The following is a 16,646-nucleotide window of genomic DNA, read 5'->3' as shown; positions in this document are numbered from 1 at the left end:
GTTGAAAGATATGACTGGCAACCAACCTCAAAACGAATATTCAGGTGCCATCAGTCTGTCTGAGATAGTGTTTAAGTACAGCTCATGCTCATTCACAGAAAATGGGGGCTGAACATTGGCAGAAACTAGACAAAAACGATGGCCTGTGCCCTTTAACTTAGACTTTCGTTATATCCAAGCACCTTTGTTAATTTCTAATTAGGGTAATAATCTCAATAGTACGATTTCAGTTAGCTATCCCCATCTAGCGATTGTCATCTCGACATGTTATTGTTTCTTACATTTGTGTTTAAATTATGATTTTCTCTGCTGTAAACCTCATATTAGTAATTGTTAATAACCGATTATTTAGCTTTAAATAACAAAATGCACCGAATTACCTTTTTATGTATCATATCAAATCGTGTTTATACTCAAATAAAGACTTACAGTGTAACATAATAGTGGAATTGATCTCACTTGAAAATATCAATCGATGGGCATGGTCTCTGATAGAGTTCTGACCTTAATCCCAATGCTGCTGGTGACTCGAATTCAAGAAGCAAACATGTTCTTTTGTCGCTGTACTTGACTGGGGTAACAATGTATTTGCAGCCGCGGTTTCTATTGTATTTTGAAAGAATATTTTTGATCCCCTGCAAGTACTGTACACGTATGCAATGGCCTCTTACTCTTTCTATCAAAATATACAATATATTACGGTAGATAATACCGTAATATATATATATATATTTTTTTTTCAACGCATAATTTCATTAGTTATCCGGTGTTTTACTCTTTTTTACAATATTTTGTATTAATATAGCTCTTTCGTGAGATTGAATAATAATACGCCGGTGCTTTGTAATGAAAATCGATGCCATATCGTTTATCAGGACATTAATAATAATATGAATAAGAATTCTTAATAAGTATATTGGAAATAGACAGATGCTGATCGATGGGTTTTAAGTGTAGATTTATTTAAATAGTCAATTTGTTTGCTGCATAGGTATATTTCAAACGTGAATAAACAGTTGAATGTTTTTGATTTTCTGCTCATTTAGAAACTCCAAACTGTTGATAGACCAACAATTAAGTATTATTATGGTGCCTTTTCTCAACGATTTAGTGTATTGACAACAAATGAAGCATCCGGGCTAGAGAAGATAACCAATGTCTGAAAGAATTCTAAGAGCAGCAAAGACAAATCGCAACATGTTCCCTAAGATCTACTTTACAAAGACCTTAAGTGGTCTATGTCAAAAAGACACTTACAAATACCCCGCAAAAATCTGTCAATTTTTCCTATTTCGTCTGAAATGTGTAACATCGGTTCTTCCGCTGATTGATAGATTGAGAAGTGGTCGTTTTTTGACAAAATCGTGGCATTAAGAATAAACTGTAACGCTAAAATAGTTAATATTAATAAAGTGTGTGGATTAGGTTTTTTTTTTTTTTTTTTTTTTTTTTTAGTTTGTTCGTAAGCATGTTGGGTTTAACGAATTGTATGTAATTTCTAGGATTTTTTTTACTTTATTGTGAAATTAACAAAAGTTATTCCTTTTTTAAATTTGGAAAATGCTTTTAAACCTTCTATATATATATATATATATATATATATATATATATATATATATATATATATATATATATATATATATATATATATATATTTTGGTAATTAATTACATCATATTAAAATGCATAATATAAAACCGTATATATCTGAAATAAATTAGAAGGATTTCCATTGTAATGAAAATGTATTTAAATGCCATACACATCATGTTTTAAATACAGTACAACACGCATTAACAAGAAGACTCGTCAATACACAATGTTCGTTATAAAATAAATGTACACCACATTTATATGCCACTTAAATTTACTCTTTAAAAAAAAAACCTTTTAATTACGTGCTTAAAAAAATCATGCTTTTCATAAGTACCTATTTTACAAACCTAAAATGCCTTAAATAACTGCAAAACTGAATCTTGGCCGTGTCTTTGAGTACATTTCGGTTGTTGATTGATAAAGACAATTCTCAGAGAAAAGTGAAAACATTTTTTGACACGCTTTGTTCTCATGCCCCTCTTGCTGCTTGCATTCTCCTTCTTCTCGTTTCTTGTGTTTATGATTTGCTGCCCCCGAAAGAGACAATCTATATTGAATCAAAATCAAACTGGAATGTATTTGTGCAACACCTCCCCCCCACCCCTCGTCTCTCTCTCTCTCTCTCTCTCTCTCTCTCTCTCTCTCTCTCTCTCTCTCTCTCTCTCTCTCTCTCTCTCTCTCTCTCTCTATATATATATATATATATATATATATATAGAGAGAGAGAGAGAGAGAGAGAGAGAGAGAGAGAGAGAGAGAGAGTGTACTCGGTTGTAATTTGGTACAAACACGTGCTTGTATGTGTAACCTTTTTAAAGTGCGAGCTGATAAATTAACTGATTTGTATCACTACGATTTGAAGGGTGATGAGGTTAGTTGTATCACTACGATCGTCGAAGGGTGATGTGCTTATTTTGGTAACAATCATTCTAGAATGTTTGTTTTTAATTGAATGCTGAATGGCTTGTCAAAAATAAAATGCTGTTGTAACCTATAAAGCAGAAGCTTTTTACATATATGCTACATCAAAACGCATAGAAACATATATAACAAATACAATAAAATAATGGTTTATAAATATATAGTACAATAAAAAATGACATGTGTCATTGCTGCAGAAGCATTGCTCCAGTCCAACAGCGATTACCCAGTGATGTTCACAGAATCAAAAACATACATAATGGTATACTTTTTAAGACATATAAATAACTGTACAGTCTTAAAACTATCAGGAAAGTTTTTTACATTTTGAACGTACAGTTTTCTATTGACCAGTATTCTTTCCAGATTCCTGGTCACTGTGATCGTCTGTGAAACAAACGTCGACATCGCTATCGTTGCTGTAGTCATTGTTTTGCTCCTGGTCTTGGAAAGTGCTCTCCGTTTTATCATCAGAATTTTTAATCGTTTTTCCCGGATGTCTCGACTTAACATGCCTCTCCAGATCTCTTCGGCGGACCAACACTTTTCCACAAAACTCACACCTATACGGCGCGTTGCCCTCTGCGTGTAGGCGGATGTGCTTATTTAGATTGCTCGGGTCCCCAAAAGGTCTGAAACACACTTTGCACTTCAAAGGTTTGTAACCTGTATGAGTCCTCATATGTATCTTGAGTCCATATTTGCGGGAGTAGAGTTTGCCACAGTATAAACACAGATGTCCCTTCTTCGGTTTGCCAGGAGCCGAGGTTGTGGTGGGCACTGACTCTAATCTCGCCCGGTTCTTCTCAACAGTAAGTTCAGAAAGCTGTTGAGTATGCATGGCAATCTCTCTGTCAATGTTGGTAACTGCGCTCAAGGCTGAGTTGAGTGCTGGGGCCCCGAAGTATGACAGCGATTCTGGATACTTAATCAAATTGTTGAAGTGGAACGTCAGAGGATGATAGGGAGAAGTGTAGACAAGCTCTCCCTTGTAGACGGTAAAGGGCATGATGGGGATGTTACTTTCTGCACTGTATGGCTTGACGCCATCGAACTGGGGGATAGAAAACCTCTCAAAATGCAACCCAGAAGAAATCTGCGAGTAGCAAGGTGGGGATAACCCCGAGTGAAGACGACTTTCTACATGTTTAAATGCAGTCGTTTCCTCAAAGTGTGGAAATAATTTTACTCCTTCGATGGCATTGCTGCAGGGCAACGTTGATAGTGTGGAATCATTGTGGTGGCTACATTTGGAAGGGTTGCCGACCGCTAACGACTCACTCATTATCCGCGTTGTCTTAATGCTTCCCAGAAGTTTACTAAAACCCAGTCCGTTCTGTTTTACATTGCTATCTTCTCTGGATACTTCAGACGACATGAGCTTTAAAAACCTCGCTGGTTTAAAAGCAGATCGTACTCCAGGGTGGAAACACATGTTGTTTAGGCCAGGAGAAGTCCCACCCAGGCCAATGAGATGCCCATGGCTTCTGGCAGAACTGACGCTCATGTCTAATGCTCGGTCCTGGTCCTCTAGCCCCGTTGTTTTTTTCGTCGTTCCTGCTTTGTTTAAAAATGGAGATGACAGCGCTATCCGTTTTATATGCCCTGAACTTGTCGGGTTCTGGTTATGGCCGTTTCGTAGTGGCGGGGAAATGTTCGAAATGTCTCCAGATTTCTGAAATCTGCTATCATTTCCCGAGTTCCTGTCTTGTTCGTTGTTCACGAAGCCCTTATCATTGATTAAAGCGCACTGAAAGTGGATATGAGATTTCAACGTATTGGGGTATTTAAATATTCTCCAGCAGTACCGACAGATGTAGCGTTCTTCACCTGAAACAAAACAAAACAGCCATGAGGGTCACACAAATACATAAGCAATTTATTATTATTATTATTATTATTATTATTATTATTATTATTATTATATTATTATTATTATTATTATTATTATACTACTACTACTACTACTACTACTACTACTACTACTATAATAATAATAATAATAATAATAATAATAATAATAATAATAATAATAATAGTTGGCAGAGGGTCAAATCTCTTGGTGTAATGTTCCTGTAATCCCTGCACTGCTATTATTTACTATAAAAGAGCAAATGCTGTCCATTCTGCAGTGCAGGACCCAGTCATTGAGTTACCCTTGCTTTCTGTCTATGGCTCTGTCGTGGAAGCCACAACAGCTGTTGCTTGAAATCCTGTGGGTGCTATAGACAATGAAGTTGGCCCATCTGGTAATGTTAAAGAATAGGAAGCGTATGTCAAGTAGTTGAAAGTATTGGGCTAAGAACAGTCTACAAATGAAGAGTAACTTCTGTATAAACCAGCGGACTATACATGCTCTATAAACATTGCCATTCGTTGATTAACAATGCCCTCAGTAGTTTTCTGGGTTGACATATAACACCTTTTTTTTTAATTTATTAGCCCTATAGGAGTAATGAACTGAAATGAAAATATAAATTACGCATGGCTTAACAACACTCCATAAATTAATCTGTTTTGAATTTCCATTAGTCTAGGTGTTAGTTTTGAAAAAAAAAAAAAAAAAAAAAAAAAAAATGCTGTTTATTTTGTGCTTTAAAAGTAAATGTCTGAACAGATTGTTTGTCGAACAGCTTACATTTATTATTATTATATTATTATTATTATTATAATAATAATAATAATAATAATAATAATAATAAACTGCATCAGTGTTAGTAAGGATTTATTCCAATAAATAAGCAGATCAATATTACAATTGCGTGCTTCACTTAGGTATATGCATCCTCCTATAAGGCCCAATGAAAAAAAAAGGTTAAACATTGAGGCTGTCTTTATGACTGAAGGAAATAACTATTTCATTTACCACAGGTACCCTTTACATCACGATCTCTAGCTGGTGGTCTTCGGGGGCTCCGGTTAGGGACTCAGAATACGATTTGTTTTCCTGTTCTCTTCTATTGTTTTGGGGATTGTCTGCAATGCTCTGGTGTAATCGTTATGTAGCTTGATTCTGCAATAAAGTGTGTAACTCTATTAGCTCGCATCTTATTAGCTACTACTGTCTGGCTCCGTTTAAGGAATAGAACTTATAGTTAACAGATCCCAGGCATTTATATCCACGCATATGTATATTACAGGACATCCGAGTTTAATGACAATTAACTTGTTTTGTCAACATAGAAACATAGGGAACGCACTTATTGTGAAGTATATGTAATTTATATTACATGATTTATTTATGTTATAAAATTGAATATTTGCCTGTATTTTTTTTATTAGATATAATTTTTGATCATCATTCTGAGATTCTGGTTTCATCTCTGAAAACATTTTGTGTCCTGCAGGGGTGTAGTGCTGGGGTAGAGAGAGAGCACCGCTTCCCTGCTTCAAGAGTAGAATAAACTGTTTTAGTATATGAAGATATACATGTGTATAACCCACACAAATAAGCAAAGAATACAATAACCGTAAAAAACCCATGAGAGATAAATCATAATAATTAAAAAAAAAAGGTTTTAATATAGCGTTCCTGGTCTGGAACAACAGATGTGAATAATGAAATAATAGAGACCCCTGGTTTCTAGACACAGCAGTAAACCACTGGTTTCCTGTCAGTGTATTACTCATTGTGGTCCATATTGGCGCAAGGAAGTACTATTCCTCTCAATACTGGTCGATAAGAGTAACGCTATTTGTGGTCTCCACTGGACAAAAAGGAAGTTTAATTTCTGAGAATTAGCTATGCTGAAGGATAGCCTATATATATATATATATATATATATATATATATATATATATATATATATATATATATATATATATATATATATATATAAAATAAATGAATACATAATTAATACATATACATTTATTTATGTTTATCTATCTTTATACATAATTATAGAATTATGTCACTACTAGATATAGACACTCATATAATGCTGTAAACGAAAATATGTATTGTCTTCTTGTTCAATTGTACATATTAGTGAAGATTTTTGTACATAAAGGTCGTCATGCTTTCCATATATTTTTTCTTTCAAGCTAAATAAGTTATATATTATATATATATATATATATATATATATATATATATATATATATATATATATATATATATATATTGTAACGACCCGGACAATTGCTTTGTTGCAGGGCTTGTCTGTTAATTCATTTGGTCTCGTCTGTCTTTTTATGTTACATGTATTGTAAGGGGAACTGGTCACGCTGTTACTTAGCATGGGAAGGGGGGAGTGAGTGACTGAGTGGGGAGAATGTGTGTTGCTGTTTTCGGGGGTTCCCGAGCATGGATATGACTGGTTGATGAGCCGAACAGCGGAGGGAAACGAAGGGTGGTGGTATAATAAAGGGGTGCAGGAGCCTGGTGACTGGAGACAGTCGAGCGCTGACCTTGAATGAGAAACTGTGGGTGCGACTGAGTGAGCGTGTGAGCTGTGACCGGGGCGAATATGCAATGAAAGTGCCAAGACTAAAACGTAGGGTTATTATTTTGACAGCAATTCTCTGTAGTTTCAAATAAAACAAACATTTTGAGAATTCAACACCGTCTCCCTGAGTACTACTTTACATGAACACATTACAATATAGGCCTACTAAATAAACGGATCAAGCTTATTACTGCAAAACCATACAAAACCTTTCAATACAATCTGGATAATACATTATTATTATTTACAAAATCTTATTCGTCTCGTTATTAACTTGACTTAACTATAACTTGGCTTGTGTTTTTCGAGCACGATAGAACTTGTATCAAAAACACAAGCCAAGTTGCTAAAAATAATTGGGGAAACCTTCTTTCCCATCGCTTTTAAACTGTTCTGCCTATTTGCCTGGTGCTGGCCAAGGTGCCCCAATTGTTTCTTCTAACTTAGTTTGTGTTTTTTTTTTTTTAAACAAGTTAGAAGAAACAATCGAGACAACCTTGTCCCTAGTCGGTTTTACCGGTGCCTATTACCTTTTTCGTCGTGAGTTGGTGTAGCCGTAGGGGGAATGTTAAACCACTGAGCTAGTGAGAATGAATACCACACAGTTAACTCCTCTCCGGACTGTATATCTCGCAGAGCTCTATAAAAAACCTGGGGAAAGCAGAGGGAAAAAAATGTAAAACACAAATCTGAATATATAATATAGGTCTTTTTATTTATATAAATCCAGTCGTCTGGTTGGTAATGCGACAGAATTCACATACCTGCCCTCCGGGGAAGTCTGCTATGGCTTCTAGATTCTGTTCTTGGCTGTTTCTAGCAGCACGGATTAACCCTATCCATTCCAGAACGGATCTCCCGTCTTCGTCCACCAAATATCCCCTCAGCAATCGAATCTGTAGGTAAAAAAAGCAAGCCATAGGGAATGTAACCAACTCGAATTTCGGGAAGCCTAATCCAGTTTCTTCGACGTGAAAATAAAACAACAGAAATGATCCTACATTACCAAATCCAGAAACTAAAACCAGAATAAATGCGAAATAAGTTCAGAAATTATTTCGAACATAACTTCACCAATTCATAAAAAATTGCATACACTAAATTTTCTTCAATCTAATTGAATCGTTTAATATATATATATATCTATATATATATATATATAGTAGATCTATCATAATAATATATTATAATATAATTATTTAATATATATGTATAATATATTAACAAATATAAACAAATGTCCAAGTTTTCACAGGTGTTTGTACAGTTTATACAAGCAAAATACATCAGATGTAGTCAACTTCCATGCTTTAGAATACAAATCTACACTATTTTGACAGTTTTCTTTGCTCTCATTATTATAAAAAAAATGCTAAACACTCCTCAGATGGGCGACCAGTTCTATATAATATAATATAATATATTATAATATAATATAATATACAATTAATCTATCTCGTTTGAACACGAATGAAAAAGGAGCATCGAATTTCCATAATTCGGGAGCCATAAGAAAATGAATAACGTTTTATTTGACAATTTAAAAGGCGTCTAAAAGAGACATTATAAAACAATAAATAACTGATTACAGATGAGAAACAAATGAATTAGAGGGCCAGACAGTATTGACGGTTAAAGCAAATTAGAAATACAAGCGTGACAACTGGCATGGGGTCTGCACCTGACAGTGTACCTCGCCTGGAGCGCTACTTTTTTTTAGACATTGCAACGGCAAGCAGAGTCTGCATTTTAGATATTTAGATCTATCTATCTATCTATCTATCTATCTATCTATCTATCTATCTATCTATCTATCTATCTATCTATCTATCTATCTATCTATATCTATCTATCTATATATATATATATATATATATATAATATATATATATATATATATATATATATAGCCAGATGGTTTATATATCAAAAACCATCTGGCTGATATTATGTCAATTGTGAGCAGGTATGGTGAAGTATACATTATTTTTCCAATCAGGTAAACATGTCAACTTTTATTTGTAAAATTTCTTTGTTAATTGCTTAGCGTTGTCAGTTTCAAAGTAACTGATATTTTTCTGTGACATATATATATATATATATAGATAGATAGATAGATAGATAGATAGATAGATAGATAGATAGATAGATAGATATATAGATAGAGAGAGAGAGAGAGAGAGAGAGAGAGAGAGAGAATGCAGATTGTGTTTGCGTTTGAGTTGTTAGCAACAATTACAATAACAGCGCTCCTGTTAAAAAAAAAAAAATCGAATCAAAGCAAAATTGAGAGTATTTAAACGAAAACTAGGAGGCTTTATCGATGTATTTTGTATTTTACGGAGTGATGCAACTTTCACAGTAAACGTGTTTTTTTTTTTTGTTTGTTTGTTTTTTTATCTATAAATTACTCTTTGATTACTCTTAATAAAACATAATCTGAACGGGTAATAACATGTTATATATTAACGATTCTATTTCCCCATAACGATTCTATTTCCTCATACAGTAGTTAAAACAAGATCGAGTTGCAATGACAGCTCGTTCACAGAAAAATATCAGTTACTTTGAAACTGACAACGCTAAGCAATTAACAAAGAAATTTTACAAATAAAAGTTGACATGTTTACCTGATTGGAAAAATAATGTATACTTCACCATACCTGCTCACAATTGACATAATATCAGCCAGATGGTTTTTGATATATAAACCATCTGGCTATATATATATATATATATATATATATATATATATATATATATATATATATATATATATATATATATATATATATATATTATTGTGGTATACCCCCCGTTAGGTGCAACACTGTGTTGCAATCTAGAAATAAACAAGCTATTCTTTTTTTGGAACAAATAAACATCGTTATCTAAAGTACTGTTTTCTTTTAAGAACTGGATTCAAAACTTTGGTTAATTTACCTTTTTCTTAAGCCCAGGCTCCTTACGGTCAGTCATGTATTTTCCCAGTTTAAAGATTCCCGGGGCCGGACCTAACCTTAGCCCGGCTGGAATGATGCTCTCAGTACATATGCTAATGGGTGTTTGCATTGCTGGCTCTTAGTGGAAAGTAATCAGAACCAGGAAGACCAAACACGGATGGACTGATTGAGATAAGCAGAGACAGAGAGATGAAGACAGGCTTATCTCCGCCTGCAAAGTGACGCAATGGTGTATGTGCGCCGGCTTTTCAATTGGAACAGGAGAGTATTCTTTGGCACATTAATGCACTAGGGCGCACAGTTCGGTGAGAGAGTTTAGCTCTTTTAGCAGCTGCAGACATACTTCCAAGACGATCACATGGAGACTTTCCCTAACCCTCCTGCATAATCAACTGTTCCAAATGGTCAGGAAACAATGAGCCAGGCGGCCTTCCCATTCCTAAAATCCAATTTGTCAAGGGCAGAGAAAAGGCTCGAGTGAATCAAAGGTCTGTAAGGATCATTAATCCTCAGCATGTGGCATTGTCCCAAAGACAGTTACGATGTTTTAAGTGACAAACAAACTGTATAATTTCTCCATAAATTGTACCTCCTTTTATTGCTCCCAGACAAACCTGTTTTGGGAAATCACTGACTACTTTAAATTTACTTGGCTGAATCTTTTGAGGTTTAATACACTTCAAAGATATTTCTTCCATTCCCCTGACGTTATTGTAAAGATTGGTTAATAAAGACAGGAGGAATGTTTGAAGGACTTGTTAATTTCTATTGATTCCTGGCGTGTGCCTCTCAAAAACTGTGCAGGTACTTGATGGGAAAGGACGAGGAAAATAGCAACAGTTTTCAAAATAACTACATCTCATCATAACACCAGTTCAATAAGACGTTTCGGCATATTCCTTAACAAAAACAAACAAAAAAAAAAAAAAAAAAACAGAAAAAAAAAACTGTACTGTTGCACCTTTTCCTTTTCTGAAATTAAGTCAAAGGGGCTTTAAAAAAGCATCCAACCTCTTGTTTGCGAGCATCGAATTTTATAGTTTTTAAAGATTGCAGTTATCGCTTTATATACTGATAAATTTTTGCTAAATTTTAGATTGCAAGTATTTTTTTTTTTACCTTTATCGTATTCTTTCGTGTCTGCATAACATATTCCTTCAAATAATACAATAAAATACTATAAAACAATAATGAATGGAATTGCGATTATTAATAAACAAACACATGTAAAACACTTACCAATATTTCGTTATACGTTAAAACGTAAAGCACAACACATACTGTAAATTGGATTAGTAAAAATAATATTGAGAACAGCTTTGTATTTTATTTTACAGAATTACTGCATCATCGTGACATGATGTCTTGTTCCCATATATAACGAGGACATAAAACACACTATCGAGTTAAGCGGCTGGGAAATGCCCAGATAGCTGATTGTGATGCTACTACTATACCAGGGAATGAAAAACTGTGTATGACCCCTTTGATCATCCATATGAATAGCAGAAAAAAAGAAAAAAAAACAGAAGTTGGGGGCAATAAATTTAAGCCATGAACATGTCTCTGTAACCTCTGGCCTGACGACTTTAGGATGACACATAGTTGAATTTGGGAGAGCAGAGGTGAATGTCTTTTGGTTGCAAAGGTACCCCACTGATCCATTTGGGGAGCCTCTCTATGGCAGTTTAAAAGAGTCAAAGAGCGCGAACGACACGCGAACACTTTTATCAATAGGACCATGTAAAGACTGGCTGTGAGGAAAGTTATTTATTAATGTTGCCATTTGTGACTGGTTCCCATCCACTAAGAAAAGAAAATACCCCGCATTGGAGCCATTCACACCAGCCATCCAATTTTTATTCTTGTCCCTTGGCTCAAACTTGAAGTTCCCAAAGTGAAATACATTGTTTACAAAAGAGAGAAGGAATACATTTTCTTGGATTTCCATTCCCCAAAAAGCAAGGGTGAAACCCATCTAATATGTGCATTGGAGCAAGATCCCGAAATGAAAGGCTGGGTGTTAAAAGTGAAAGCTGTGTTCGTAGCAAATGGGATGGAAAATTAAATGAAATTAAATAGCTTGAACAATTGTATTGTCCCGTCTTAGAAAGACACATTAATTACATGGTTTCAGTTTATTCTCGGTCAATGTCTTGGACTCAATCAAAACATTCCACTGCTCATTTTTTGAACACTCTTGAGTAAGTGAGGAGCCGATAGCTCTACGTGAAATAAACGGGATAAGCTATTTTATTGACGTTTGGCTATACAGTTAAACTGCCAGCGCCTCCGCGCTGCACTTTTATCTCGATGTGGGTTTTGATTTAACAGGTTGCCTCATAATGAGACATAAATGTAGAAGAACAACGACTACATCTTTTACAATGATCTAAAGAGGCACAGTTGCAGGGAGCAATGTCCCACCAGGGAGCTCTATTCAAGCTATCAAACTGCTCCAACACACAGAAAAGTTCAACATTACATTCAGCCCAGCATGAAGGACTGTATAACTTTGCTCTAGGGTACAGAGACTTTTCTGATACAAAGCATCGGCTGTTTTGACAGAAATAATATTTAAACAGAAAAAAACCCTCAAAATTGAGGTAAAGGTCAACTGGTAAAATACTGGAATCTCTTCATAGAAATGTCACTTTTATACGGCCTGCTCTGTTAGTATAACCAACTCCCATATCTATTTTTTTTCTGTATATTTAATATACTTTTAGACTTTTGACTAATTTGCTATGACATAAGGCCATTCATATCATTATGGTGAATTTTGTAAATAAAGTATAGATAGGCCCTATTTTACATGAGCGTTATGGTACTTTATCTAAGCCATTGTTTGGGGTATGGGTATTTATTTTTTATTTCCCTGCACACACACACACACACACACACACACACACACACACACACACACACACACACACACACACACACACACACACACACAAGTTTTTTCAAGAAAATCTGAGACAAAACTTATTTTATTTATTTTAACACATTGTAGGTTAGATTGTTCAAATATAAACAAGTTTATCTATCTGTGCCCCCGTTCATAGATGTTTAAATAACTGTTAACCCTTTCTTGGATTACGATTTACAAATTAAAAAATGGTGGGGGCACTTGTGTTATATAATTTTACAAATTATATTACAAATATAGAAAGCATTTTTTAATTTATCTACACCATGTATAGGGAATAAAAAACATTATTTTAACCAAACAACCTAATAAAGGTTCAAAAGATATTCACGTAAGGTACGCGCTTTCCGAAAGAAATGTAATTCCTATAGACTTCCTACTTAATATATCATCGTTTATATTCAATTAGGTTTTTTAAATAAAATACAAATATCTTTTGTACAGTGACCTTAAGCGTATATCATATACTAACAATATTAAGAGGTCGTATACATTTACATACTCACTTTTCGGTGGATTTTGGATTCGGGGTTCTGTCTGCCGCTGTGTGCGTTTAATTTGACTTCTCGTTGCAAAGGGAAGAGCAAGCTGTATTAAACAGCACTGACCAGTTAAGAAGTATAGAGATGTGGGTGGGATATTAACTCGGCTTTTAAATAGTAATTATGGTTGTATGTGAATCCCACCAGATGACACGATTGGGTTTTAACCCAGACTCATTTTCAAAATCACTTTAAGAAAAGAGAGAAATAGGCGACAACTGATTCAGCGCAGCTCATGCACGCCCGCATTTCTGCAAATGCACTTTCTAGGTTGAAAAGACGAAGATAAAAGAGAGTAAACTTGGGTCTGAATTGCAATGTTTCGGTGTACCTTATAAATTAATACCTTTTCTCACTCGAATGCTTTAGAATGAGCTCCTCGTTCAATTCGATGTTCCTTGCTGTTGAGCACATGTATGCTACTACAGACGCTAGTATTTGTGAAGTTCATTTCTAGGCAAATGTATTCAAGTGCTGATGAATAGGGCTGCGTGTCAGCCGACCCTAATTGGGATTAAAACATTTAGAACCATGTGCGTGGAGTGACATAAATTCTCAGGTTTTAGTGAATGCAAACAGCAAAAAAAAAAAAAAAAAAAAGAAAAAAGAAAAGCAGTTCAAAAAGGAAAAAAAAAGCGATGTATTTGATGTCTGCACAGTGTTGCAAATAAATGACTTCTGCTTAGATTCGCAACTCCGTATCAGTTTGTTTAAAAATAACGCAATTGCCTACAGTTGCCTTTATTTGACGGATATATCGTTTCTGAATATGATAAATATTTCGAATGGGATAACTCTCGGCTGTTTTTTTCTTTCTTTCTAGGCAACTGCAACTTGCACTATTTAGTATAATAACCCAATGAATCCTGCATATCACGAATTAGATTAAATGTCTAAATTACAACACGTGTTTCTCAGTTTAACTGTAAACAATTAAAATCGTTTTAAATAGCTGTAGAATCTATATTATTATTGCTGGCACATTGATTATCATGGCATTATAATAGATATATTCGTTACATTTGAAAGTGGAAAATATAAATAAATTTAAAGGATTAAAATCGACAGATTGGTGTAAAACAGAAATATTTACTTTTATTGGAATATTCGGTAACACTTTATTTTAAGTACTACATATTAGGCATTTGCTGTGTACTTATTTGTGACTAATTAGCACATAATACATCATGCATTGCCTCATAATAAGGGTTTGTTATAAAAAAGTATTTATGCTTATTCTCAAACATGCCTTACTAACAGTTTACTGGACATTAATAAAGGATTTGCATGCCCTATACTGAAGTGAAGACTGTTCTTGGCCATATTAGGTCCTACTAGCTGCTTGTATATGACTAATACCTTGGTAATAAAGCAGCAAAACAAAGTGGACCATGCATGTATAGCACTCTATCCCAGAGATGGACTGTTTCCAGTAAAGGGCTTATTAGGAGGATATTGGTCACTAGTAAACCGTTTTGCAGCCTCTATTCTGAAGTGAAGGTTTAAGTGTCATTAATTAAGAGCTTATTAGAAGCATATATGTCATTAATAAAGGGTTTTGCTGCCCCTGTTCTGAAGTAAAGGCTTTTTTTACATTACTTAAGAACTTATTAGCAGCATATGTCATTAATACAATTTTGATCTAACAACTAATGCACAAAAAAGCATTTATCACCAGGGTATCTTTAAACAGCTGTGCAACTTGTATACTGAAGTGAAGACTCCAGGCAACCCATAAAGCTCTTACTCACATTAATGAACCTGACAAAATACACAAATAAATAAATAAATAAGGTGAAGTAAGAAAGAAACAAAAAAAAAAAAAACATTTTAATTAGGATTGTATTTTTTTTTATTTTTTAAATAACTGTTAAAACTTGCTATATAATTATTTATTTATTAATAATTAACACATTGCTACATAATTCTTTTCCAGGTAAAGTTATTTCTTTTTTTTTTCCGTATTCGGTATTATTAACATTACAGAAATTGAAATTTTGAACATGATTTCTAACATGATTTTCAACATCACGAATTAACAATTGTGAGCAGGTATGGTGAAGTATACATTATTTTTCCAATCAGGTAACCACTTCACATGAACACTCATCTGTTGTCAATGAATATATATATATATATATATATATATATATATATATATATATATATATATATATATCTATATATATATATAAATATATATGGCATTCGGTTGTGATTGGAGTAAGAGTTGTGTTTTATTGAATTGTATTGTATTGTTAATTTTAAAAACAAAGTAATTTTTTCTTTTTCCACTCCAAGCAAAATAAATAAATAAATAAATGTTTCTTTGTATTAGCGTTCAGTTATTATGGTACACCAATATGAAATGTGCAGTTAACAGATTACCACATCAAGCCACTATTACAAAGATGCAATAAATACATACATAATTAACGCTGGTGATTGTAAAATACTGGATTATACCATTAATATAAAGTACTTACATTTTAACATAAACTGCAATACTGCCGTATCATCTGACATTCACACAAACAGGGAGTAAATAATTAAAATGTTATTTTGGATATAAATTACTTGTATTTAATTGGAGCCCAACATTTACTTTAACACATCTTAATTGAAGATAACTACACTAATTAATAATTTTTTCATGGCATGCACCGTTTTTGCCAAGATTTTTAAATATACTTAAAATAAAAATTATGCATTTACGTTTGTGTGTATAATGTACCAAATATATATATATATATAAATATATATATATATATATATATATATATATATATATATATTTTTTAAAAACACGTACCTCAATAAAATACATTTTCATAACAAAGATAATCTTGAACATATGTTACAGTGCCTATTGATACCACCTATTGCAGTCTGACCCAGATTTATTTGTAGTTTGCCGCCATGTCTCCAAACTCTTCCTCATATCTCAACTATTCTTCTTTGCCGTCAGCTGACAAGAAATCTGCTGATATCCCAGAATGCCTTTCTTCTTAAATGAGACCATCTCATAACAAAAGGAATATGCTTTTTTAAAATTTATTGGTACAATAATAACAGAAAATAAAGCGTAATCTTTGCACCGTCAACTTTTATAGTAAAATATTGCGATTTATTTTAAGGGGTGCTTCTTCCCATTCACCCTGATCTCCCCTGGGGGAGGGAGAGTATGGTACTTGGTGCATGATTAGAGCTGGGGCTGTGGCTGGACCACAGGTCCCTGTTG

General features: G+C 33.8%; 1 protein-coding gene across 1 annotated transcript; it reads right to left on the bottom strand.

Moving 5' to 3' along the window:
- Positions 1 to 2,860: 2,860 nt before the first annotated feature.
- LOC121317706 (PR domain zinc finger protein 13-like) lies at positions 2,861 to 10,040 on the bottom strand. The gene is made up of 4 exons (XM_041253860.1): positions 9,912 to 10,040; positions 7,733 to 7,864; positions 7,499 to 7,619; positions 2,861 to 4,347 (listed from the first exon to the last, which is right to left on the bottom strand). Exons 1-4 carry the CDS (start codon positions 10,038 to 10,040, stop codon positions 2,861 to 2,863), a joined length of 1,869 nt encoding a protein of 622 aa, XP_041109794.1.
- Between the last annotated feature and the right edge of the window lie 6,606 nt (positions 10,041 to 16,646).

The sequence above is a fragment of the Polyodon spathula genome, chromosome 6, assembly GCF_017654505.1.
Source record: "Polyodon spathula isolate WHYD16114869_AA chromosome 6, ASM1765450v1, whole genome shotgun sequence".
NCBI classification, from domain to species: Eukaryota; Metazoa; Chordata; class Actinopteri; order Acipenseriformes; family Polyodontidae; genus Polyodon; species Polyodon spathula.
This window is presented reverse-complemented; position numbering and strand designations above follow the sequence as displayed.

Coding starts and splice junctions, on each gene's coding strand:
- LOC121317706 (XM_041253860.1), bottom strand. CDS start 10,040: ATGCAAACACCCATTAGCATATGTACTGAGAGCATCATTCCAGCCGGG. Junction 7,865..9,911: donor AGCCTGGGCTTAAGAAAAAG/GTAAATTAACCA, acceptor TTTTACCTACAG/ATTCGATTGCTGAGGGGATA. Junction 7,620..7,732: donor CAGACTTCCCCGGAGGGCAG/GTATGTGAATTC, acceptor TGCTTTCCCCAG/GTTTTTTATAGAGCTCTGCG.